We start from the raw sequence: 23,933 nt of genomic DNA, 5'->3' as shown, positions 1-23,933 counted from the left end.
TAATTATTTTCAAAGAATTACGTCGAATCTCAAAAAAACAAACAAAAAGATAAAACAAAACTATAAACCTCGTTAGTTTTCTCGAGCCATCTGATCGAGCTTTTCCTTTTCCTTGTTCTGTAATTGCTCGAGCGTTAGGAGAGACAGACCAAGCTGGTCTTCCCGGGAAAACGGCTGAGCCATTTGTCGCAACCATCGCTTGCAAATCTGTACAGCTTCCTCTGTTGATAAGTTGCAGAGACCATCCGTGAGATACTCCTGTATCCACTTTGGCAACTTGCTCCTCTTATCGATCCTCGAAAATCTCTTATCGGCGAAAACCATAATACCGTAATCGGTTTTTCCTCTGATAGCGCGACCGACGCACTGAGCTGCGTGCCTCATGGCGTCGAACGTAAGGAAATCATTTTCCTTGATCTAAATGGGAAATCATAAATTGATGAAAATAAAAATTTTGAAAAATGAATTTCAATCGCTTCGAAAATTCTTACCCCAAATTGATCTCGCAGATACTCCAGGCGCGCTTTGAGTATCCTGGATTGCGTGTAAACGTAGGGTATGCCAAACATGAGGACGGCTCTACCCAAGTGATGATCGAAATCCACACCCTCGGAGACTTTGCCACGAGCGACGGACAGAAGAACGGCACCGCGTCCATTGTCGCAGGCTTTGTTGTAGTAATGCAGAGCCAGGCTCGTTTCCGCCGCGTCTTGCGTCTCGATGAAGATGAGCTTGTAACGCTGAATCTGATCGAGTATGCCTTGGTCGTACCTGTCGAGTATCGATTGAACAATCAAGCAAAAATCTAAATTTTCTTAATCAATAGGTCGACTTAGGTAAGTGGTTTCGCTTACCAAGCTGCTACTACGGATTCCATGTACAAGTACGATGTGAAGAAACAAACGATGCCGTCGGGTACGTTAGCCGATAATTCTACCAACAGTTGACCGTAATTTCTGATAACGGCGACGTCGTCTCGAGTTTCGAACTTTGACGATATGGCTACTTGATCATTGCCTTTCGAAACGATCTGTTGAGGAATAGGTAAAATTTAGTACAGGAATACACCCTACAATAACGAGTTAGAAAAAAATATATGAACTTACCATTGGCAATAAACACGGCCGAGCCAGTGTCATAGTGAACGACGACATGACGACTGGATTGAAATTTAAAATTTTAGGGTACATATCTAAGGGTGACAGAGTTCCCGATGTAATAACAACTGATTGAAATCTGTCGAAGATCGGTTTCATGGCTATCGACGAGTCCATGCACGAGAAATACAGTATGGGATTGTGCACCGTTGGGGCTTTATCGTCGAACGGCTCGATGATGATGGTGAAGCCCTTGACGTAGGTCGACACCAACGTGGCCAGATGCGAGACGAGTATGAGCGGAGAAAAATCCGTCAAGTTGTTGATCTCCAGGGTACGCAGCAGCGACGACAGCCTCTCGGCGCAAAAACGCAGAGGTTTGCGCTCTATGCAGATCTTCGTCTGGATGTCGCGCAAGAAAGTCACCGGCGTTTCTTGCACGACGTGCTGGATGCGCAGTCGCATCTTCAGGTACTCGACGAAGCGTTTGAGGAAGGCCACGAAGTGCTCGGCTTTGCGAATGTTGCCCGGTACCACGTCTGATGATGAAGCGATAATGAAATAGTGAGATTGTATATAGTGAATTAAAATTAAAAATTAGATGAAAAGTCGTGCAGTTGTACCATCTAAAATTTCGTTGGGTAAGACAGGATTGGCCAGGACCATATCTGTTTCACGATTACTTTGTGCATCCTTCAGACCTTCTACGAGTTTATGATATTCGTCTTTCAATTTATTCGCGTCATCGTCGCGCATCCTAGAAAACAATTACAAATAAAAGAAATTTTGTTGCATTTCATAAAAGAATTAGAAAATCCATGAAAACTCACTCTTGAATTGTTTTTTCTAAAATGGCTATATTTGCACAACTTTTTTCCATTATTCTTCTATTTACTTTAACACTTAACGAATCTATGCAAACATTATCTATAAAGAAAAAGATATTTAAAATATGATGATATGGTTTTATAAATGATGTATTTTAAATTCGTTATTACCTATATTATGGGCCTCATCAAAAACTACAACAGAACTTTTAGCTAATTCTTTTGATACTGCTTCCGCTATCTTAGGATCTAATAAGTAGTGATAACTGTACACAACTATTTGAGCTTTCATTAACTGCAATGAAAATAAACGTCAGGTTTGAGAACAAGAATTAAAATTAATAATTAAATTCTTACAGTGTAACGAGCCAAAAAGTAAGGACACCAGTTCTTTTCTCTGCCAAAGTCTTTCATATCATCAATGGAGTATACACCTGATGGAATGGTCATTTCTCGTCCTTCTATGTCATATGTTTCATAGAAACTACAGACTGGGACAGAATCATCGTAATTGTGTCTGTCTCTAACATAAGATGCAGTTAATGCATGACAACGACTGTCAACGATTTTTCCTTCTCTTTCTTTGCTGACCTATGCATAAATGTCAATGATAAAGAAAAGTCCTCATAGAATTGATAAAAGTAAGAAAATAAATGTTTACTTCAGGATGTATACACATATTTTTTCTTGAACTGAGAACTAAACCAATAATATTAGGTGTGACTTGGGTCTCCTTTTCAATATAAGCTATCAGCTTCTTCAACTCTTCGACAACTTTTTCAATTTCTGGAATTGTACGAGAGCAGTAAATCAACTTTGTGATTTCTGTCGGATGCTCCATCATGTAGGCAACAATGAGAGATAGCAGGGTAACTGTTTTACCCGTACCTGAAGGCATCTCCAGTAGTATGTGACCCTAGCGAAAATCAAAATTAGTATGAATGCTTCTCAGTGAACAAACACAAATAATTTAATGTCAAGTGCACCTTTGCATCGAGTCCTTGCTTGAGCTCCAGCATGTATGCATATTGCTCTGGATATATGTAATCATAGGGAAAGTAAACAATCAAACCGTCCACGCTTATCCTGAAAAGAAAACAAAAATGAATCGCTGCTCATGCAATTGTCGGCATAAAGTTTCTAGCAACAAGTATTCAACAAGTATTTATTCGCCGAGTAACCTAGAGTTTTACTCAAAAGCACAAGACAAACGTGGAATAAACGATTGTTGAAGAGACACACGATGTCGCGCAACAAATCAAAAACTCACTTCATTTTGAATCTTCGATCGTAAATGCAACCGTACCACAATTACATTTAAAAATATAAACAGTCAGTCTCTATCATACAGAGCGCTTGAGGCTCTTTTCATGCGGCTCCGCGCTGCGCCGTCTGCTTCTCGTTCCCGCATGCGCGGTTTTGAACTCCATCTACGCGATTCAGCCTGATTTCACACCATTTTCATACTTCCTGTCACGAACCTTCGAAATGGCAATAAATTTTACAAATAATCGTGGATAAAAGTCTTAAAATTATTTTTAAAAAAATCCTCATCGTTGGAGAATCGATCGCGTATAAAAAATTATGAGCTAAAAATTGTTACATCGTTGAAAAAAAAATTTGAAAAATCCATCAACGATGAAATTGACGTCGCAGTACCGCGAGACGCTCGCTAGACAAGGACAGCTCGAGTCTCGACTGCGTTTCGCTGCGAGAGGGCGCGCTACGGAAACTTTCGGTGCTAGCTACGCACACGTGCACGGCGTAACGCTCTCCCACAAGTACACGAGATTCGACTTCGCCAAGCTGCAGTTGTGTCTCTCTCTCTGCTCTACAGACTCTCAGGCTTCTACTAGCTTTCGTTTCGCTTGCTTCACGAAGTTCTTCTCTTCGACAAAATAATAATGGGTAAACCAGGTAACTTTTTACAACATTTATACTTGTCCACTGTAATATTTTATATCCGTAACACTATAAATTATTGATTTTATATTGTTGTTTCGATTGAAATTGGTGAGACCTGCAATAATTAACACGCGCCGGGCCCCCCATGTGTCGGTGTTCCTAACCTCGCGCGCGGACAACGTGATTGAGTTTTTTTCACGCGATAAGTGAACCCTTGTTTAATAAAACGTAACGTTCGGCTGCTTTAATTTGATCAAAAAATTACGAAATTTCTGCTAGTACCTTTTTTTTCAATAATGTAACCAAAGTAAACAATAGTTTCTGTCAACGTGTAGTAGGTAGCCCACGTGCATTTGATAGCCGGTAACCTCCAACCTTACGTACCAATTGTTCTCCCTATAATTACAATATTTCAATATAAAGAATAACTTGTCGATGAACCTTGTACGCTGAAACGATTTTAAAATAATTTATTTAACATGTGAACTTGGAATTAGACGTAATCAAAGCAAATCATTAGAGCCAATCTGGAGTTTTTTACCAGCTTGGTGTTGGAATTTTGCGATAGTAACTTGTTGCTCTCACACAGTGCAGCTTCCATTATGGATTCGGCATTTCAACAGGAGCTCACAATTGACTTATACAATTTTTTTCTAGACGAATATATTTGATCAAGCAGGGTAGCAATGAATTAATTGAAAGAATTATTTAATTACCAAAGTATTTGAATTCATTTTCAATTATTAATTAAAAGGACGCTACAAACTGCCAGTGAAAATTGGATATCACTCGATGTGTCTGAAATTTTGGGAGTGAATTCTTTAAAACACATGGTTTGAAAGTGACTTTCATATATACATCGATATGCATCTTCAGGGACTAAAATACATGGTGATATGTATGCTCACATGCACTCTAGTCCCTAACCATGCATACCGGTGCATTTTAACGTATTTAAATGCACATGCATTTATGAAAGTTACATTTACCCATGGTCCATGTGGTCTGAAGATTTTAACCCCATATATTCAGAAACATCAAGTGAGACTCAATTTTCACTTAAAATATACAGGATCCTTTAATTATAAATTGAAATTGATTCAATTTATAATGAATAATTGAAAATCAATTAATTTTTATTCAATTAATTAAAATTTTTACAACTCTGCCACAGAGACTTCAAATGCTAAATAATTTTCTCTTGTTTCAGGTTTCTCTCCAGGCGGTTTCGGTGGCGGTCGTGGTGGCGGCGGCGGCCGTGGTGGATTTGGAGGTGGTGGCCGCGGAGGCGGTGGCGGACGTGGTGGATTTGGAGGTCGCGGTGGCGGCGGTGGCCGTGGAGGTTTTGGAGGTCGTGGAGGCGGCGGTGGCCGAGGTGGCTTTGGAGGCCGTGGAGGTGGCGGCCGCGGAGGCGGTGGCCGTGGAGGTCGTGGTGGCGGCGGCGGTGGCTTCAAGGGAGGCAAAACCGTCGTGATTGAGCCCCATCGTCATGAGGGAGTTTTCATTGCCAAGGGCAAAGAAGACGCACTAGTCACTCTTAACTTGGTACCTGGTTCAGAAGTCTACGGAGAGAAGAGAATCAGCGTTGATGTAAGTTTACAACTTATTTAACTTTTCAAAAGTATTCACGCATCGCGTGAAGCTGATGTAAACAATTATGTTTATCTCAGTGAGACCGCATGCAAGAGAAATGTTATTGCAGTATAGGTGTACTTGCAAGAACTTCATTGCATCTTGCAATTGAAATTAATTGCAGACATTTGCATGGCATAAAATTATTCTTATTTTATATTTTTATTATTCAATCATTAATTCTCTAAATATTTTTACAGGGAGAAAATGGTGCCAAAATTGAATACAGAGTTTGGAATCCATTCAGATCAAAGTTGGCTGCTGCCATTCTTGGTGGTGTAGATCAAATTCACATGGGCCCTGGTAGCAAAGTTTTATACCTAGGAGCTGCATCTGGAACTACAGTCTCACACGTTGCTGACATTGTTGGACCTGTAAGTTTCATCTTAAAGTATTTTTTGTCAGCAGGCATTAGAGCCAAGTTGGTGCATTTTACCAGTTTGGTGTCGAAGTTCTGCAAGATTAATATTGCAATTTATTACAATGTCTGTTTTTCTACTTTAACAGAACATTTCGCAGATTGTATACATTTTATTCAATTAAGAAAAAAATATCAATCATTTTTCACTCCTTGATATATTTGCTAAATATATATTTGTCATTTTTAGGAGGGTCTTGTGTATGCTGTTGAATTCTCACACAGATCTGGCAGAGATCTCATAAATGTTGCCAAAAAGAGGACAAACATCATCCCCATTATTGAGGATGCCAGACATCCACACAAATACAGAATGTTGATTGGTTTGGTAGACACAGTCTTTGCTGATGTTGCTCAGCCCGATCAAGCCAGAATTGTTGCACTCAATTCCCAATATTTCCTGAAAAACGGAGGACACTTCGTCATCTCCATCAAGGTAAATATCGTGAACAAATTTATATAATTTTGTGCATGTACTAGAGCTGAATGAAACCACTTACGTTTCATTCGGTGGAACAGGCATGCTAAAGCAAATTGCAGTATGTTTTTAAAAGTTATTATCTATAGAAGATTATAACAATACACAAACTGCACACAATCACAAAATGAAATGGAACAAAATGAACTTTATCAAGTAATATATCAGAATCAGTGAATAACGATTTTTCTTTCATTCTTCAGGCCAGTTGCATAGACTCAACAGCACAACCTGAGGCAGTGTTTGCTGCTGAAGTCAAAAAACTTGTCGCTGACAAATTGAAGCCCCAGGAGCAGATCACGTTGGAGCCTTATGAAAGAGATCACGCAGTCGTAGTTGGTGTCTTCAGGCCACCACCCAAGACCACAGCGTAGACGCAAAGTATTTTTATTTAGCTCTTAAGTTTAGATAAGAATATTTATAGAAGGTATTAAAACCGGCCTCTTCAAGTTATAAATGTGACTATCTTTTGTAACAATTTTTTTGTTAAATAATTATTTATAGTAGGTTGATGAACTCGCAAAAATACCTTGAATCAAAGGTATATCATTTGACAAAGGCCATACCTTTAGCAACATAAACCATGTCTTTTAATTACACAATTTTAATGTATATATTTATTTATTTAAATAAATTTATGACCAAAACACAAAACTCGACTATATATATCATCCAAACACATCCAAACCTGTATACTTGTCAATCTCGACGAAGAGAGACGAACAAAAGAGCGACGTTTCAATCTACGGCTAGTTTCAAATCCTGCGTCACGCAGGGCACTATTGTTGACAGTATTGGTTTTTCCGGGCGTCGTCGCGGTCGTCGTTAATGATTTCCAAATTGTCAAGTATCGATTCAAAAAATTTTCAAATCTCGGACCGCGCGCGACAACAGTTTCATAGCAAACACGTAATATCGGCAGAGTTACGACGAGACAAAAATCAACGAGATGAGTGAAAATACGGATAAAGGTTAGCATCGGGGCATCGGTTGCGATCAATTTTTTTTTCTCGCCTCTCTTTCACGAGAGAGATTCTCTTTCATCAGAAATGGCGAGGACCATCATCGATCCGGACGAGTCGACGGTCCTCGACGGCGACGACGACGACAACGACGACGTGGGCGGTGGTGGTGGCAGCGAGCTGGTGGAGCGCAGGAAAAAATCATCGTCGACGCCGGGAAAGCATCATCGACAACGACGCGAGCGCAGATTGCGCGGCGGCAACGACGAGGCGCCGCCGGGCGAGCCCCAGGCGTCCTCGACGCCGCCCGCCGAGCCGGCCCAGGAGCAAGACTCGAAGATCGTCGCGGGTCAAGCGGCGGACGGCGTCTCCATGGCTCCGACGGCAGCCGCTGCTGGTGCTGGTGGTGGCGTCGGCGAGCCCAGCCTTGCCGCCACATCGATGGCCACCAAAGCCAACGCCGACGGCTCCGAGGAGGATCTCGACTCGACCGTGGCCGTCAGCACCATACTGGAGTGCAGCGGCGCCAAGGGAGCCACCACCGGGTAATTAACGGGGGCCGAGAGATTGACTGAAAAAAAAAAAACAGGAAAAAAAAGATAATTACTTTTGTTTGCACCTCGCGCGCAGAGACCCGAAAGTCGATCAGCTGTTCAGGGCGACGCTGGCCAGCCTGAGGTCGGCCATCACCGGGCTCAAGGATAAGAACGACGCCTGCGAGTCGCAAATCAAGGTGCTTAATAGTAACGATAACGAGGCGGACTGCGACGACGACGACGACGACGACGACGACGACGACTACGAGGACGAGGACGATCGTCGGGCGGAGTCGGCTCGCGACGTCTTTCAGGGCTATTATTACTTGAAATACAATCATCTGCCGAGTCGCAGCAGCGCGAATTTTCTCCTGAACAAGGGTCAGAACAGCCGAGCTCTGGCCGCGTTGCTGCGCACCTGCAACAAGGGCTCGTCGCGTTCCAGGGCTCGACTCTTCTTCAGGCCTTGACGCGATGCTAGAAAGATAACTATTTTTATACGATAAGATTGAAATAAAAATACGATCGCTCACCCAACATCAAATGGACTCTGGCGATGATTATTTCAATTATTAACATATATGAAATAAAACGCGGCGAATAACGAGATCTTTAACGATGATCGGTATGATTAAATCGGTTGGCAGCTGTTCGCCATGGACTTTATCAAGTTCATGAGGCGCGACTACTACTTCGTGGACGGCCGACTGAGGCAGACCGAGGACGAGATGTGCAAGATGCGCCGCGAGCTTGCGGCGAGGAACGACCAGCTGTCGGAGAGCCGCCGCGAGTCCATGCAGCTGCGCGAGAAGCTCGCCGAGGCCGAGTCGTCGAGCAGGAGCCATCATCAGCTGGGGGGCGCCGGTGCCCATCAATCCGGGGGCCGTCCACTGGGCGACGCCAAGAGCGTACACGACAGCAAGAGCATACAGCACGGCGGCGAGCTTGCCAACATCAGCGTCGAGGAGCACAAGAAGCTGCTCCAGGAGAAGGACAAGCTCGAGAAGACGATCGATTGCGTGAGTGGAGAATGTCGAAGATGACAGAGAGGAAAGAAACGTGGAGGATTTATCTTTAATCGTTTGCGTTCGCAGCTGGAGGAGGAGCTGTACGAGCTGCGCAGGGAGAACATCAGGCTGACGAGGGAGCGGGCCGAGTACGAGAACGCGATACAGCGCGCCCTGCTCAAGGGCGTGTCGTCGCTCAACGCCGAGGCCCTCAAGGTACTCAAGTGCACGCCCAAGGACGAGTCCAAGTGAGTCACAAAAGCAGCAAGTACAAAGTCGAACGTTTGGATACATCATGCTTCGGTTAAAAATCCACGCACAGCGGCGGGGGCGGCCCCTGCAACAAACAGCAACAGCAGCCAGCGACGCCGAGGCACAACAAGTCGTCGCACGGCGGCGGCGGCGCTTCCGCTCCAGCGGGTGGTTGTGGCGGCGGCGGCGGAGGCCGTGGAAGATCGTCCAGTCGCAAAAAGTATCCCGACTGCGGCATCACCCAGGACGGCTTCATCAAGGCCCTGTGCGACACAGACAGCGAGGCCAGCGACATGGGCTGCGGCGGCTGTGGTGGTGGCGGTGGCGCGTCGCGTCCCTCGCGTCATCATCAGCGCTCCTCGATGCCCTGCAAGTCCAAGGATCAGCAGAGGAACAAACCGGTGATAATGTTGAACGAGAGGGACGCCGCGGACTGCGGCATGATGAAGGCCAACAAGGGCTGCAACGACAACAACAACAACATGAGCAGGGCTGGTGGTGGCCATCATCATCAGCAGCGACGCAAACAGAACGACGATTGCGTCGCGTCGTCCAAGAGCGACCTGGGCGACCTCTTCCCCGACTTGGACGAGTGCAAACCCAGCAGCAAGAAGAAGAGCTCGAGTCGCCAGAATCCACGCCCGTCCAGCAAAAATTGTTGAGAGCTCCGACGACGACGAGTGCCGTTGTGGCGCGTGGTAGTGTGTGCGCGATTGTGGATTTCTCCCGATTTTAACTTTAAAAATATATTCGTTGTTGTGTCGAGTCGATTGAGTAATTTTTAACAAAGCGTCATTCAAAATAATAAATAATTAATATTCTATAAACTTTATTTGTAAAATTTTACTTTTACCGCAAAATTTACAATTAATCAAATACAGCAGAAGATCAAAATTTACTTGGAACTGCCCAAACGTTGTTATTATGTGGCAACCCCCTTCATATAAAAGCTCGAATAAGTTTTGCAAGTCTACTTTAACCTTCTCCACGGATGAATTTGCCGCAAACCGCAAATACTTCATTTTTTTCAGCGGGGGATATTTCGAATACAAAATTTTTCATATGACCATCTAGCAAGTTATCAAATTGCACAATTATTCCTTTTTCTTTAAAAAAAAGTTTAAATCAATATGTAAAGACTGTCTATGTTCTATTCAAAAGAATACATAGTATAATAGTTTCTCGATAATGTTTTCGGATGTGAATAGGCATTCTTTTATTTTAAATAGAATAGAGAGACACCTTTCTTTTTTAAAATATAATAAAATTTTTATTTTACATATACAATTACAATTATACATATACTTTTTATGTATACATCAGCAAAAAAATTGATTATATTAAAAGTTTACGTATTGCGCTTACATATACGTTTTGCACGTATATCAATGTAATAACTCTGTAATATAAATTGCGTACATTTGTCGTGTAAATTAAATAGAAAAAAAACATCGTAGAAAAAAACAAATCGAGCGATTCGTTTCGTGATGCGTGTGTCCGTGTGTGATATTTGTTTTCCTTTTTTTTTCAACGATATAAAAAAAGTGTTAGCGGGCAAACATAAAGAGAAAAAGATTGAAAAGTGTTTTTTCGACCTCTTTTCCCCAATCGAGAGCATCGAGAGCAGAGATACGAAGAAGAGAATGAAAATATTTAGGTTCATTTTTTTGTGGGTTAACAAAAGTGTATTTATTCGGGAAAATTAAAGAGCGCCTCTTGACGGTGTGTATAAAGTCACACCTGTTGATACATGGAAGCAGAGAATTGATTCAAATAAATCGGATTAATAAAAGATGCTCGTCTCGTGTGATTAACAAAAAGAAGTGTAAAAACTACTTCTTCGAGCTGCTGATTAAACTTTCGAGCGTGTGCCACTGTAGGGCATTACCATCGTTCAAGTATTACAAGTGGTGCATGAAATTTTTCGTTGAAACATTATTTCTTTATTGTTATTACTGTCCTCTCCACTGACGGATTACATAGTATAGGTGTGTGTGTGTGTGTGTGTGTTTTACATAATAGATAATAATAGTTGCAAGATAATGTAAGATAAAAATTAATTCGTAAATAAACACGAGAAAAAGAAGTTATTGGCAAGGCACAGTAAGTGGCTGTATTACTGTGCTTTCTCCGCCACGCACTGTTACAATATAATATAATATTTAAGCTTTAAAAAAAAAGGAATTAAAGTAATCGTTCGTCGTTGCTACGCTCCTAATGTATACCATTTTCTTAATCGTTTTTTTTTGCTTTTCCATTTAAACTAACCATAATAATTTTTCGTAAAAATTTCTTCCTTTTTTTGGCATAATCGCGTTGCATTTGATAAGATGCACACACATACACCCACGCACACGCGTATGGCTGACACGCGTGTACGAGAGCATATATAATTAACAATTGTGTGCTGCGTATACGGAAAGATTTTTCTCTAAGCTACTATGTCCCCCCTTTCGCGACCACCGCTCGCTTCCCGTCGTTTTTTTATTATCACCGAAAAAAGAGATACTTTTCCTTTTTGGTCGCCGATAGTCTCGATCGATTCGTAACTTTATTCAATATTTTCGGTAAAAAAATATCTTTCATTTGATTCATTATATTTGTATATATCTCTTATTTAAATATTAACACGTGAATTATAAATTCTATCGCATATAATACAATATATGCAATGTATCAATAACTTTTTTATATTTTTTACAGCCTAATCATTCATATTTTTCATTTTATTTTCGTCATTCCTCCCCTTCAACTTTCGTTCGCTATAAGCTTCTATAGCCATTTCGTCAAATCCGTCGCGCGCTTTTTATCGATAAAATGTTATAACGTAAAAATTAGTACCCTAAACGAGCTTTATTCGTAAAACAATTTTTTTTTTATCTTTCTTTCGTCAACAATTATTGCAAACTAGTCCCATTTGCGTCGAAAAACACAAAACTTTTTTTCTAATTCGAAGCGGTACAACATAGATAAAAGAAAAACAATTACGTCTTTTCAAAATAAAAATAAAACAAAGAAAACGACGCATCGTCTGGTGGGGTCGAAGAAAATATTCACTCTCCGAATACTCGCGGTCAAAGAACACATAAAATTGCAAAGGAAAAATGCAAGCAAAAATGCTCCACCCCATACGTAAAAGTTGTGGCAGTTGTGTCGTGATACGTTAAAAAATGTTTCACTTAAGAGTTAAATCGTCAATCGGTTTTGTTTTTTCATATAGCCCGCGATCATATAAGCACGTGTTTAATAATAAAAGTGATATATGTTAAATATTTTGTCGTGTAGCTTTTTTGTTTGTTTGTATAAGGCATCTTCGTTCTTTGTTCCCACAGATTCTCACCACCAACTTTATCATTATAATTATCATATAAGTAATATTTCGAGCACATCTCTCCTTTCTTTTCCATGCGATATGAACAACAATAATCGTTTCGCTTATGTGTGTGTTTGCTTTGTTGCGTTGATTCTTGTTGCTCATTGCTACCCCCGCGTCTTCTCCGCTATTATTAATCCTATTTATCGTCTACTGCGATTATCGCGTGTGCATTTCCGTGTTGTTGCCGTGTGTGTATGTGTGCCGCTGCTGCACCCGAGCCGTTGTCGTTGTTGAGGCCTTTGGATGATCGTTTGTTTGTTTTTGTCGCTCGTCGCTTACTTGGCGCGAACGAGATTGAGGAACTCCTCGCGGGTCTTGGAGTCGTCGCGGAAGACGCCCAGCATCGTCGACGTGATCGTCTTGCTGTTGATCTTCTGTACTCCGCGCATCACCATGCACATGTGCCTGTGGTCATCGCGAAGAAAAAAACAACAGAGAAATAAAATAAATCAAACCGATGTATATAATAAGTGATAATAGATATAAAGAAGCCTGGCTTCGGAAAAAAAAATATATCGATGGATTTGTCGATGCGATTTACGAGGCACAAATAAAAACTCGCTTGTATACGGTATATCGTGTCACGGCTGATTCTTTATATTCTTCTTATGTAAGTTAACGGCAATTGAATTGCGCAATACAATTACTTGTTTCGCGCGCGCGCGAACACACGCGTTATTTATCGCTTTGTATATACGTATACCTACTATTACACGCGCAGGATTCTTTTTACGATTTCAAAATTTTTGCGCGAAAAACGAGCGAGAAAAAAACAATAACAACGACAAGATCACCGGTTTGGTATATAAAGAAAAAGAAAGAAAAAAAATTGTCTCGACCGTGTGTGCGTGTGTGAATCGTACGTACGAAGATGTGGAGCAATGTCGACTCGCGGGAAAGTCGATACTCTCGAGCCGCGAAAAAAAAAGAGAGAGAGAGAAAAAGACAAGTGTAAAAGGTACGTGTGTGCACGTGTGCATAGATCCTCTCGGTCTGTGCTCCAAGGAAAGTCAGTGGTCACTCGATGCCCGTGTGTGTCAGCATGAGCGCGCGCGCGAAAGAAATCAAAAGGTAACGATAATATTGTATTATAAATACTCGTGTGTCACGCCGCTGTTGCTGTGATCATTCGCGCGTATCGATCTTACACACGGGCGTTCTTTTTTTTTTTTCGAGAAATCTCAGTCGCGTGAGATCGCGAGCCTCGAGAGATCCTTGTTATTATAAAAGTATAAAGAGTAAAAAAAAAATAAAGATAATGCTGCTACTCACACTCCCTCGACGACGACGGCCACGCCGGCCGGCTGGATGGCCTCGACCACGGCCTCGGCGATCTGCTTGGTCAGGCGCTCCTGGACCTGCATTCGCCTCGAGAATATCTCGACGATGCGGGCCAGCTTGCTGAGGCCGAGGATCTTCTTGCAAGGCAGATAGCCGATGGACACCTTGCCGTAGAACGGCACGAGATGGTGCTCGCACATGGAGAACATCTCGATGTCCTTGACCACGACCATCTCGTCGTGGTCCTCGTCGAAGATCGCGTCGTTGATTACGTCTGTTTTTATGTGGGTTGTTAAGAGAGGGAAGGAAAAAAGCAACAGGTCAATTACGTAATTCAAAATCTTTCAACGAAGGCATAAACGCGCGCCTTTTGTATATCGCGAGGCGGTATATAAGGTGGGTGGAAGCTGCAGCTCGAGAAGCTCGCAAAGAAGAGGACGGAAACATATTATACACCTATATAGCGAGACAGAGAGAAAATCACGGCCGATATCGACCTGCGCTGCGATCATGGCGAGAGGGAGAGAGAGAGAACGCGAGGGTTGCCGGGGCAACCTTTCACGAACCAACTCAGAGTCTCTCTCTCTCTCTCACTCTAGCCGTATATCACTCTGTGCTTTACTGACCGCTTGCGCTTGAAAGCTCTCTCGAGCACTACTGGCATACACTCGTACTGCCACTACTACTACTACTACTACTGTCCATGTGTGGATGTAGGTGTGAGCACGGGTAAACTTTGACGCGTGCGTCCGCGTATAGGTGCGCAGACGGTTGCTTAATTTATTATCATTTATTCGGAAATTATAATTGCTGATTTTTTTTTTTTATCAATTTGATGAAAAACATAATACGCGTGCAATACGAGAGCTAATTCATCATTCAGCGACTCGTGATTTTTCTCCTCTCACCGAGCTCAAAGCTGTATAAGTGTATATCGGCCACTTATAAGCAGGCGCGCGAGCAATTTATATACGACATTTAACCGACGCTCGAAGAATCTCATTGGAATTCAAAGCGCCACCCTCCTCTAACTCGCGAGCTTATCCTCGAGCTGTGTCGCAAGCACCACTGAATAAAGCTTTCATTATTACAGTGACGCGCTTGACTGCGTGGGACGTAAGCTGAGCTTTTTATCATTATACCGCGCTAAATCGAAAGTTTTTTCTTTTTCTTTTCTTTTTTCGTTTCGTATAACTCACCGTCGAGACTCTGATCGTAGCCCTTGGTGAAGAACAGCATGGCCTTGGCGGCGCGCTCCGGCGTCTTGAGCAGGCCCTCGCGCTCCACGTTCTCGCCCAGGGCCTTGAGCAGCAGCTTGTAACTGTGCGACATCTGGGGCAGCAGCGCCTCGCGGGTCGGTGGCCTATGGTCCAGCTCCATGTCGTGATGGAAGGTGCACTTCTCGTGACCTAGAGCGAGCGAGAGAGAGAGAGAACAGCAAAAAATTAAATTTGGCTATTGCTTTGTTAATTAAATTACTTTACACAAAATAATTAGTTCACAACACAGTTCGATTACGAAGATGCGGTTTTAAAAATCGAGTTACGATAGCGTACGCCTGTGTTGCGCTCGAAGCTGCAACATACGCATTGTTTTCTCGTTTATATACAATCATTCACATTTTGTACATATTATTAATTGACATGAAAATCGCATATCTCTCGCATTGTAACAAGTTTTGCGATGAATCGAATGGGTCGTCGTCGCCGTTGTCGTGCACACCACTACCTACTGCTACACACATGCATGTATCATAGGGGGGCAATATGTGTACGAAGCCAAAGCCGCTTTTACATAATCAAAGATCGGTGTGTTGTGTTATCACATTTTTTTTCTCTTTTTTTTCTTTTATTAACAAGCGGATACGCCATTATCATAGCATGAATTAATCATATTTTTCAGCCGCGATAATAACGAGTATTAAGAACTGCCCGAGAGAGTGCGGAAAATTAAGAGAGAGAGAGAAAAAATTTTCTCCCATATAAGCCTAGTTGTGCGATCGAAATGACAGCTTTACGTAAGATATCGTTTTGTAGGACTGATGTTATATTATAAAAATCTTTGAGCTAGATTCCAATTTTTTTTCCTTCTCTCTCTCTCTCTCTCTTTCTCTTTCTTCGTATACTATACAGACTGCAACAAGTTAATTGGACTCGAAATACGATTCCCCGACGACGAGTACAAAAGAAGCTTTTTCAACTTAATATAGACACGTTTTAGATGTTATACACACATTTATGCAATACAATCGGTGCAGATACGTGCGAGGGAGAGTATATAGGATTCGGAGCGAAAAAAAAAAAAGAAATAAAATATTTTTACACACACTCGTGGAACGGGAGAAAACAAAATGTTAAGTCGAGTCGTGCGTGCCAAATGTTTTGGTGGCTCTATTTTCACAGCGCGCAGCGCTACTCTTGTGCAAAAGTAGCAGCGCAGCAGTGAAATTTTGGGGACCTCGTGTCATTATTACACGCGCGCAGGACACTACGCGCTCGGCTATAACGAGGATAAAAATCTAAACGACGTCGACGTAGTCCCAACACCACGTACCAGGCAAGTAATACTACTTTCTTCGCTCGCCTCGAATTCTCACGATTTCTTTATTTTTGTTGTCTGTTTTACCTTTTTTTTTCCTTTCGCGTTACAACGATATTGCGCTCGGTCGCGTAATTAGTCATCGCGCGGCGCGTTTTTGTTTACTCGTTCGCTTTTTTTTTCTTTCTTATATTTCGGCGCGTAACACACACACACGCTGCCGCGCGATAACGGCAAAATCATCTCGAAACGCGGATTAAATATTGCAACGGTACGTCTTGATTATTAATAAAATGTATAATACGTGAGATCGCGCGGCTCGACACACAATCGAATCTTGATTTCCTCGTCGCGAATCCGAGTCGTATTTCCGAAATCGATCGTATCGACGGCGATTACGACGATGTCAACATTGATTATGATTATACAAACACAGACACAGAGAGATGAAGGAGGGGCACAGGGTGCGGGTGCGGGCGGGGGGGTGTACCTGGAGTCGTGGAGGTTCTGGGTGTTTTCGCTAAATCGTCGTCGTTGCCCTCCGCGCTCCACGAGATCTTTCTCAGTGGGCAGGGTCTGTTGCCACCAGCCGCTTGTTGCTTCTTCTCTTGTTGCTTCTCCGGCTGTTGCTGCTGTTGCTGCTGTTTGTTGGATAATTGCTCGGTGGCAACTTCCTCGGATCCACGTGTATTACCGTTCATGGTTTTTGTTTTTAATTTTAACTTTCGTTCGCTCTTTCGTTTTTAACGCTTAACTATATATGTAAAAAACACGCGCACACGATTTTTTCTCCGTTAATATCGAGTAAAAATCTTAAACTTGTATTGTTATGTACTTTCTGACGCGAGATTTGTCTGGGCGCACTATACTTTGTGAACTGAATGAAACCAAGATGAGAATTGAAACGAATTCACCGGCAACGAGCTGTATTTATACGGTTGAGATATCAAGCTTTCGAGTATACAAGATTCATGATGCAATAGACGAGTACGTCTATCTCACACGGGCGCTAATGCAGTATTAATTAACGAAAGTAAAAAGAAAACCTCATGCCTCTCGTCAAAATATTAAATGTAACGTGCTGTGTACACTCGAACGTACGATTAACCAATTCTCCAAACAAAGACTCACCGAAAAATATATATATCATTTCCTTCTCGCTCTCGTGGCTTTATTTATGTGTATGCACAAGATTACAAGCTCATGCATACCATAAACTTTGAATTTCTTAATTTATTCATGAGATTATTTGCGAAAAATATTAGAACCGTACGATCGATTCGCGTACGTATGAAAAAAAAAAAAGGAAAACGAAACCCGAACGCTGTGCACCTGTCGCACACGACAATTATAATAATAATCGCGTCGGTGGTGTATTATTCTACAATGTGCGCGCACGACGACGACGACGACGACACCCACAACTTTCCAAAAGCACGTCCACGATCTACGTACACGCGCGCGCCCGAGGATGCGCCGAGGAGGCACTCCGTCGTCGCTCGTATAATTGATGCATTTCTAATTGCCTCCTTTTTTTAGAAGAAAAAAAGAATTAATTCATTGTACATCGTTTTCGTGAAATTTATACAGAAATGACTGTAATCGTACCAAACGGCGATGACTTTAACTGAAAATTATTTTCATCGTCGTCGTTATTATTATTATAAATATTGCTTCTGGTCTTCGAAAGAGAAATTCGAGAGATAAGTTAAATTTTGTGTGAAAACATAATCACGGAAGGTAAAATTATGTTATTGGATCGATGTCAATGGCAACCGAAACGAAAGCTCGGCGCTCTCGACGCGAAAGCTCGAGCGAACGAGTAAAGAAAACTTGGATCCATCGAGAGTGGATTATCAATCAAAAATTTCTTTACATATAGCTGCGCGCAACAAGTGGCATGCAAATATAAATGTCTCAGACAAATCTCGAGAGAAATGAAAAAAAAAAATCTAAAACTAAGTTTCTCATAGTATACATCGGCAAAATATAACAAACCCCCGTTTGTACTCACTTAAATTATTTCAGGGAAAAAAGCTCTTGGAAGCTCTCGTCGATTGGATATCACGAGAAAGAAGAATTTCGAAGATTCTGTGTAAGTTCACGTCGTTGATTGTCGTCGCACCACTTATGCTCTTTACTCGCGAATCCTTTTGTATTATTTCTCGATTATACAAGTATATGCAGAGTGCCAGAGAGAGAGCGCAGAGATGCTGTGCGGAGATGTTCTCGTTCGAGTGACGCGCGACGACTGAACTGATCCCTAGTGCTCCTATAGCTATTAGTCTCGCTCTCCTCTTTCCTCTCTCACTCACTCACTCGCACTCGCACTCACTCTCTCGCAGAGTGTGTACCTAGTCCATATTATCCTCTCTCTCTCTTTCACTTCTGCACGCAGAAGCATAAGAGCGGCTCTCTCTCTCTTTCTCTCTCTCTGGCTCTCTCAGCGCAGTCGCATTTTGCCAGGAAAAAGGAGAGAGACGACGGAGGGGAGATTTTTATGTATACGCTTGTAACGTACAATACAAGTACGCGTGTACATGCACGTACCCACCACCGTATAATAAATACGTATCATTCAAATATGTAATGATATTTTTCGCGCGTATAAGTGCACTTGCATATTATTGCAAGTTTCGCACTTCTCTTTCTCTGTCTCTCTCTCTCTCCCTTTTCCTCTCATTTTTTCCCGAGATACATTGGCAAATAATTGTGCAAAATTGTGTAACTCAATTCCATCTCGCGTATACGAGTATATTAAAATGACAAAAAAACGTGACACACATACACGCGATACACGTCGACGAGCTCGCCGAAAGTCAAAATAAACAAAAATACGTCAGTACTTAAGCGATTAAAATCTCAAACGTGAGATTCACGTGTATTGTGCTTTTATCGGGCCGACGACTCCCTTACATACGTATATACGCTTACAAGCGAGACGCGGATTCAATTTTCAAGAGTCATTCAATGTTCTCTTTTTTTTTTTTTTATCATTTTGGAAGCTTTTCGACCGGACGTTTACCCCACGGCATAACGGGCCAAAGATCAGTTCGATATGTATCTAGTGCTAAACAACGAAAAAGAATGAACGAACGACAAAAATAAAGCGTGTATCGCCGTAATCGTGCACCCGTAACGGTGTAGAGAATTGCGCGTACTCAGCATTGACCCGTAAGCCGAGACAACGCGCAGCTATAAAAGAAAAGAAAAACATGAGAAAAAAAATCTCTCGATTTTAGCAAAATCACCGTGTGTAAAGCTGCACTAGTTTTTCGAGCATCGTATAATGACACACATAATCATGAGTGCCTTATATAATTCCATGCATCGTAGCGAGCACCGATATTATATTTATATTATTATACACATATCACCGAGCCGCACCGCGGCCTCTTCAGCAGCTCGTATCGATAAAAACCGATTTTTCACGTCGAATCCTTCGAACGCGCGCGAACTTTGATGATCTTCGGCATTGGTGTATATAACAACAATAATTATTGTTATCATCGAGGCCTATTGAAGTCCATTATACTCGATTTCTCTCTTTCTCTCGGATATTTCTCACAGCAGCAGCAGCAAGTGCGGCCGATGCGTGTGATGATGATGATGCGCGAGTGTTGCATCAGCGCGCGCGCGTAAATCCATTAATACGGCCTTTTTTTTCTCTCTCTCGTCATAGATAGAGATGGATGGATGGATGCAGCACGCGAGAGAGAGAGTTTATCGTATATCGCGTGCGCGGCGGCATTGTATCGAACTTCGTTTATATGGAAACGTGAAAAGTTTTCATTGTTCTCTTTCTCCCCCTAAGTTTTTTTCTGTTTCGTTTCATCTTTATCTTTCTATATACGGGGATGAGAGTTACGAGTTAATTTATTCTCCGTATAACGATAATCGGCGACGGTGGTTACATTATGTACACGACGGATCGGATGTATTATAGACATTATGGATATTAATGCGTAAGTGTAAGTTAGATGGATGCCAATGATGAAAACGTCCGATGAGATTTCGTCAGGATACACGAGTGCGTGGTGTCTGTGCACGTACGGTTGTTAATAATCGGGGGAACATTATTTTATCTCTATCGGCCGTTAACGATAATAATTATACATTTAATATCGCGCGCGTATATTAATGTACTCGCGACGGCCGCGAGAGTGAGAGCTGTCGCCGACGAACGTATACGTATTCACGGCATGCAGATTATTATATATTGAATAAAAGATGATGATATAATAATACGTTGTGTGTTTATGCATGTGTGTGTATGTGTGTGTTTTTTTTGTTCTTGCCTAGGCCAAGTATATACGTGTTATATGCCCATACCATATATAACCAGCATCGGTACATATATCGAGATAGCGTAATTAAATACTTGTCTATTTAGCGTCGAAGGCTATTTACACCTGCGCGACTATATACGGCAGTTTTTTTTTGCTTTTCTTGTCTATACGCGCTACTGCTACTGCTGCCGCTGCTATATCGTTTATTTATATATATGTATATCTTTCATCGGCCGAGCGCGGTCGATCGCTCGGCTGATTCATTAACATAAATCGAGCTCGCGTATTCGCAAAATTCCACTCACGCACGTGGTGGTTCTCATAGCATTATACACACCCATGCCTCATTCACGTGCGGTATATACAAGACGCGCGACTCGTTTTTTTTTTTTTTTGTTTCCTTTTCTTTTTTCCTCTTTCATCTATACGGATATTCGTTTACGCGCGCGCGTACGCGTGCCGGGACTCCTACGTCAGAGAGGACTCGTGCACCCGCGGAGCAGCAGCACTCGAGGATGTAGAGAGAAACTGCAAAACCCCGCCATCATATAGTTTCAAGCTGTAAAGCTAATTCGTTGAGATTGGGTTCCTCTGTCATCGAGGGAATTTTGACGCACGCGTAAACGCGCAAGCAGATGCGATTCGGAAAAACCTGCGTAGACGCATATACTGCATACGCACATCGTGTATAGAGATGCGGTTATAAAAGACGCGAGTCGAGACAAACATTTATGTAAGCGATATCGAAGAAAAATCGTTATTGGTGCCTGCGTATAGTTGCGCACATCTATTATTGTTATTATTATCAGAATCATCTCCTTGATGCCCATCTCGATGCGTGTTATTAAAATTAATTGATATATAATCTATGCTTACGCATTGAACGAGCGTAAAGAGCCGTTTAGAAGACGCAAGCGCGTATACCGGTATTGCTTTTTTCCCCATTTTTTTTGTTGTGCTTTCAATCATGGTATAATTGTTAATAGATAACATTAACAAGTACGACTCGGGCATAAAAAAAAATTTTATTTCAAAATGTTGTACCGATCGAACTGTGTATACGTAATATAATAATCACTGTCGACCGAGCGCGTTCGAGGGACCAAGGGCACGTGGATTATAAATTGAAACAAAAGGAATCCTCCTGTTTGCGGTTGCAAAGAGCCTCGAGCGAGGCACGAAAAGCTCATTATTAAAGAAATTCGAAACTGCGATATACGTGACGGACGCGCTGCTGCCTCGGAGGCATATAGTCCAGGAGAGTGTCACGTGTCACCCTTTAATCCGCGGTCGTCGCTGCGTCGATGGATCCACCCCGCGCGCAAGAGTGGCAAAAATCGGTAAGCTTTCATCGGTGTGTATGCGCGGTCGAAAAAAAAAAAAGAACAACGACCCAAAGTCGTGCAGCAAAGCTCGAAGATTCATACGATACGCGCTCGAGTATGACTGTTACAAGATCGCGCGCGGGAATGCGTATGGTTTTACAATGTCGACGAGAGACAAGAAGAGAGAGAGAAGCGAGGCTACTACTACCTCTCGTGCAGCGGCAATCGATACCTCGCTCTGCGGATGGAAAACTCGTTTACATTGTTACGAGATGCCTAATACATAATACAACAACAACAAAAAAATAGTAAATAAAAATACCGTCCCCGAGGATTAATTACATATATTATTTTTGTTGCGCGGCGATATACCGGAGCAAAAAAGTGACAATTTAAACGTTTTAATTATGTTTTACCGTCGATTTGTCATTAGTATATAGCCTGCCTGTTTACAATAATATAGCGACTAAAGGCAACATTGATATACATTGCACGCGTATATTACACGCGCTTGCACAACGTGTATATTTTGCAAGCGACAAAACGACATTTTACGCACACACACACACGCACGAAAAATATCTACATATATTTATCAATCAACTAAGAAAAAGGGAAATAATTATTATCTAATTACATCGGGCGTTCGGCAGCTGTATACGAACGCATATAGTCTGAGAATTTACGGTGCGTGTCAACGTACCCGCGGGTAATTTAATAGTCGCACGAGGGACGTTTGCACTTCGACACGACATTTCAATTTTCAACGATATACAGGCGGGGATAAGAGAATTCACGGTATAAACTTTTTTAATTATCTCCGATTACCCGGTGATTTTTTTCCGTTAACAATCTCTCTCTCTCTCTCGTGAGAATATCTCGATGCCGGATCTTTCATTTTTTTTCTTCTAAAAATAGTCTCTGCGGAGAAAAACGATAATATTCATATATAATGTATAATAAAATAATGATGATGTTTCGTCGCGGTGTGCGTGTGCGGCGACGACAGTGACGACGACACACAGCCCCGCGCGCGCGACTCGATCGCGCGTCAAAATCTCTCGGCGCGGAAATCGATACCGATCGATAATTATAAAAATATTATCCTTGGGACACACATTGTTTTGTTTTTATCGCGATCGCCACCTTTTTCTTCTTCTTCTTCTTCCACTGATTCTTTTCGTCTCTCGCTCCGACGAGCGTATCGTGTATATTATAATAATAAAAAAAGTATATACGATATACACGTAAGAATTCGCAAGTTGATCAAGGTCGTGCAGCACCTTGGTTTATTATATACGCGCAGCAGCATACCGATCGTATACTGTGTATACGACTCACTCAACTACTTCGGTAAAACCGCATCTCTCCCCTTACTTTGACTTCGTAATCGAACTATATCTCGATGGTTAATTATTCAATGAAATACAGATACAATGAATTTCGAGCATAAATAAGTGTGAGTAAAAAAAAGTGGCCACCAACCTAGTAAGCATTTTCCATTGGACCCGTTCTCGGTATTGATAGCGGCCACGACGCTGCCGTTCTCGTTTTGCTTCTCGGTCTTCATGTTTCTATTCTTCGATTATCGTTGCGCTTTCTTCTGGTATTTAGTACGTTGTTAATACGCACTCCTTTCTTCCTTTTATTATTGTTGCGTTGGCGAGCGAAACTTCGATTATATATCACTGCTGCTGCTGCTGCTTGTTCGGTCGACGTTGACGTTTGTAATGAACGAGCAATATATTAATAACACTCGAGTGATACGGCCCGAAGAACGTTCGTTAAAAAAAATGCGCGTCTTTTGCGGTCGATCGCGGGGCTCTTACTCTCTGGCAAAAACGATAAAACTTTGTCTTATATACTGAATATATAATTGTGTATATGCCAAAGGGACAGCTCGAGCGACGATGTGCAGCGCGTGGTTTTGTCAGCTACTGTGCGACACACGACGAGTGTGTGACTCGAGTCGAGAAGAAACGAAATGCGGCGGGCGAGCGTCAAACGATG

The 23,933-nt window shown here is 42.2% G+C and overlaps 3 protein-coding genes across 5 annotated transcripts; 1 reads left to right on the top strand and 2 right to left on the bottom strand.

Annotated features, from left to right (window-relative positions):
- Positions 1-5: 5 nt before the first annotated feature.
- On the bottom strand, positions 6-3,290 carry LOC106655087 (TFIIH basal transcription factor complex helicase XPD subunit). Its single transcript, XM_014375294.2, has 11 exons — positions 3,195-3,290; positions 2,911-3,010; positions 2,586-2,840; positions 2,282-2,515; positions 2,096-2,219; positions 1,928-2,024; positions 1,721-1,854; positions 1,107-1,636; positions 855-1,030; positions 492-771; positions 6-417 (listed from the first exon to the last, which is right to left on the bottom strand). Exons 1-11 carry the CDS (start codon positions 3,197-3,199, stop codon positions 73-75), a joined length of 2,280 nt encoding a protein of 759 aa, XP_014230780.1. The 5' UTR covers positions 3,200-3,290; the 3' UTR covers positions 6-72.
- A 396-nt stretch (positions 3,291-3,686) lies between these two features.
- Positions 3,687-7,011, top strand: LOC106654843 (rRNA 2'-O-methyltransferase fibrillarin). The gene is made up of 5 exons (XM_014374921.2): positions 3,687-3,841; positions 5,040-5,419; positions 5,662-5,835; positions 6,070-6,315; positions 6,561-7,011. Exons 1-5 carry the CDS (start codon positions 3,829-3,831, stop codon positions 6,729-6,731), a joined length of 984 nt encoding a protein of 327 aa, XP_014230407.1. The 5' UTR covers positions 3,687-3,828; the 3' UTR covers positions 6,732-7,011.
- A 4,766-nt stretch (positions 7,012-11,777) lies between these two features.
- LOC106654179 (GTP cyclohydrolase 1) lies at positions 11,778-23,933 on the bottom strand. Of its 3 annotated transcripts, XM_023462753.1 has the most exons (5): positions 18,324-18,672; positions 16,800-17,063; positions 14,971-15,180; positions 13,763-14,045; positions 11,778-12,895 (listed from the first exon to the last, which is right to left on the bottom strand). In XM_023462753.1, exons 2-5 carry the CDS (start codon positions 17,008-17,010, stop codon positions 12,766-12,768), a joined length of 834 nt encoding a protein of 277 aa, XP_023318521.1. In that variant the 5' UTR covers positions 17,011-17,063; positions 18,324-18,672; the 3' UTR covers positions 11,778-12,765. The 3 variants fall into 3 exon arrangements, with proteins under 3 accessions (XP_023318521.1, XP_014229413.1, XP_014229421.1); XM_014373927.2 differs by lacking the exons at positions 16,800-17,063; positions 18,324-18,672 and adding an exon at positions 23,409-23,933; XM_014373935.2 differs by lacking the exon at positions 16,800-17,063 and having other exon boundaries at positions 18,324-18,664.

This window comes from Trichogramma pretiosum, unplaced genomic scaffold, assembly GCF_000599845.2.
Source record: "Trichogramma pretiosum strain Unisexual culture from Peru unplaced genomic scaffold, Tpre_2.0 scaffold1, whole genome shotgun sequence".
Lineage (NCBI taxonomy): Eukaryota > Metazoa > Arthropoda > Insecta > Hymenoptera > Trichogrammatidae > Trichogramma > Trichogramma pretiosum.
Note: the sequence above shows the minus strand (reverse complement) of the source record. Positions and strands in the feature narration are given on the sequence as shown.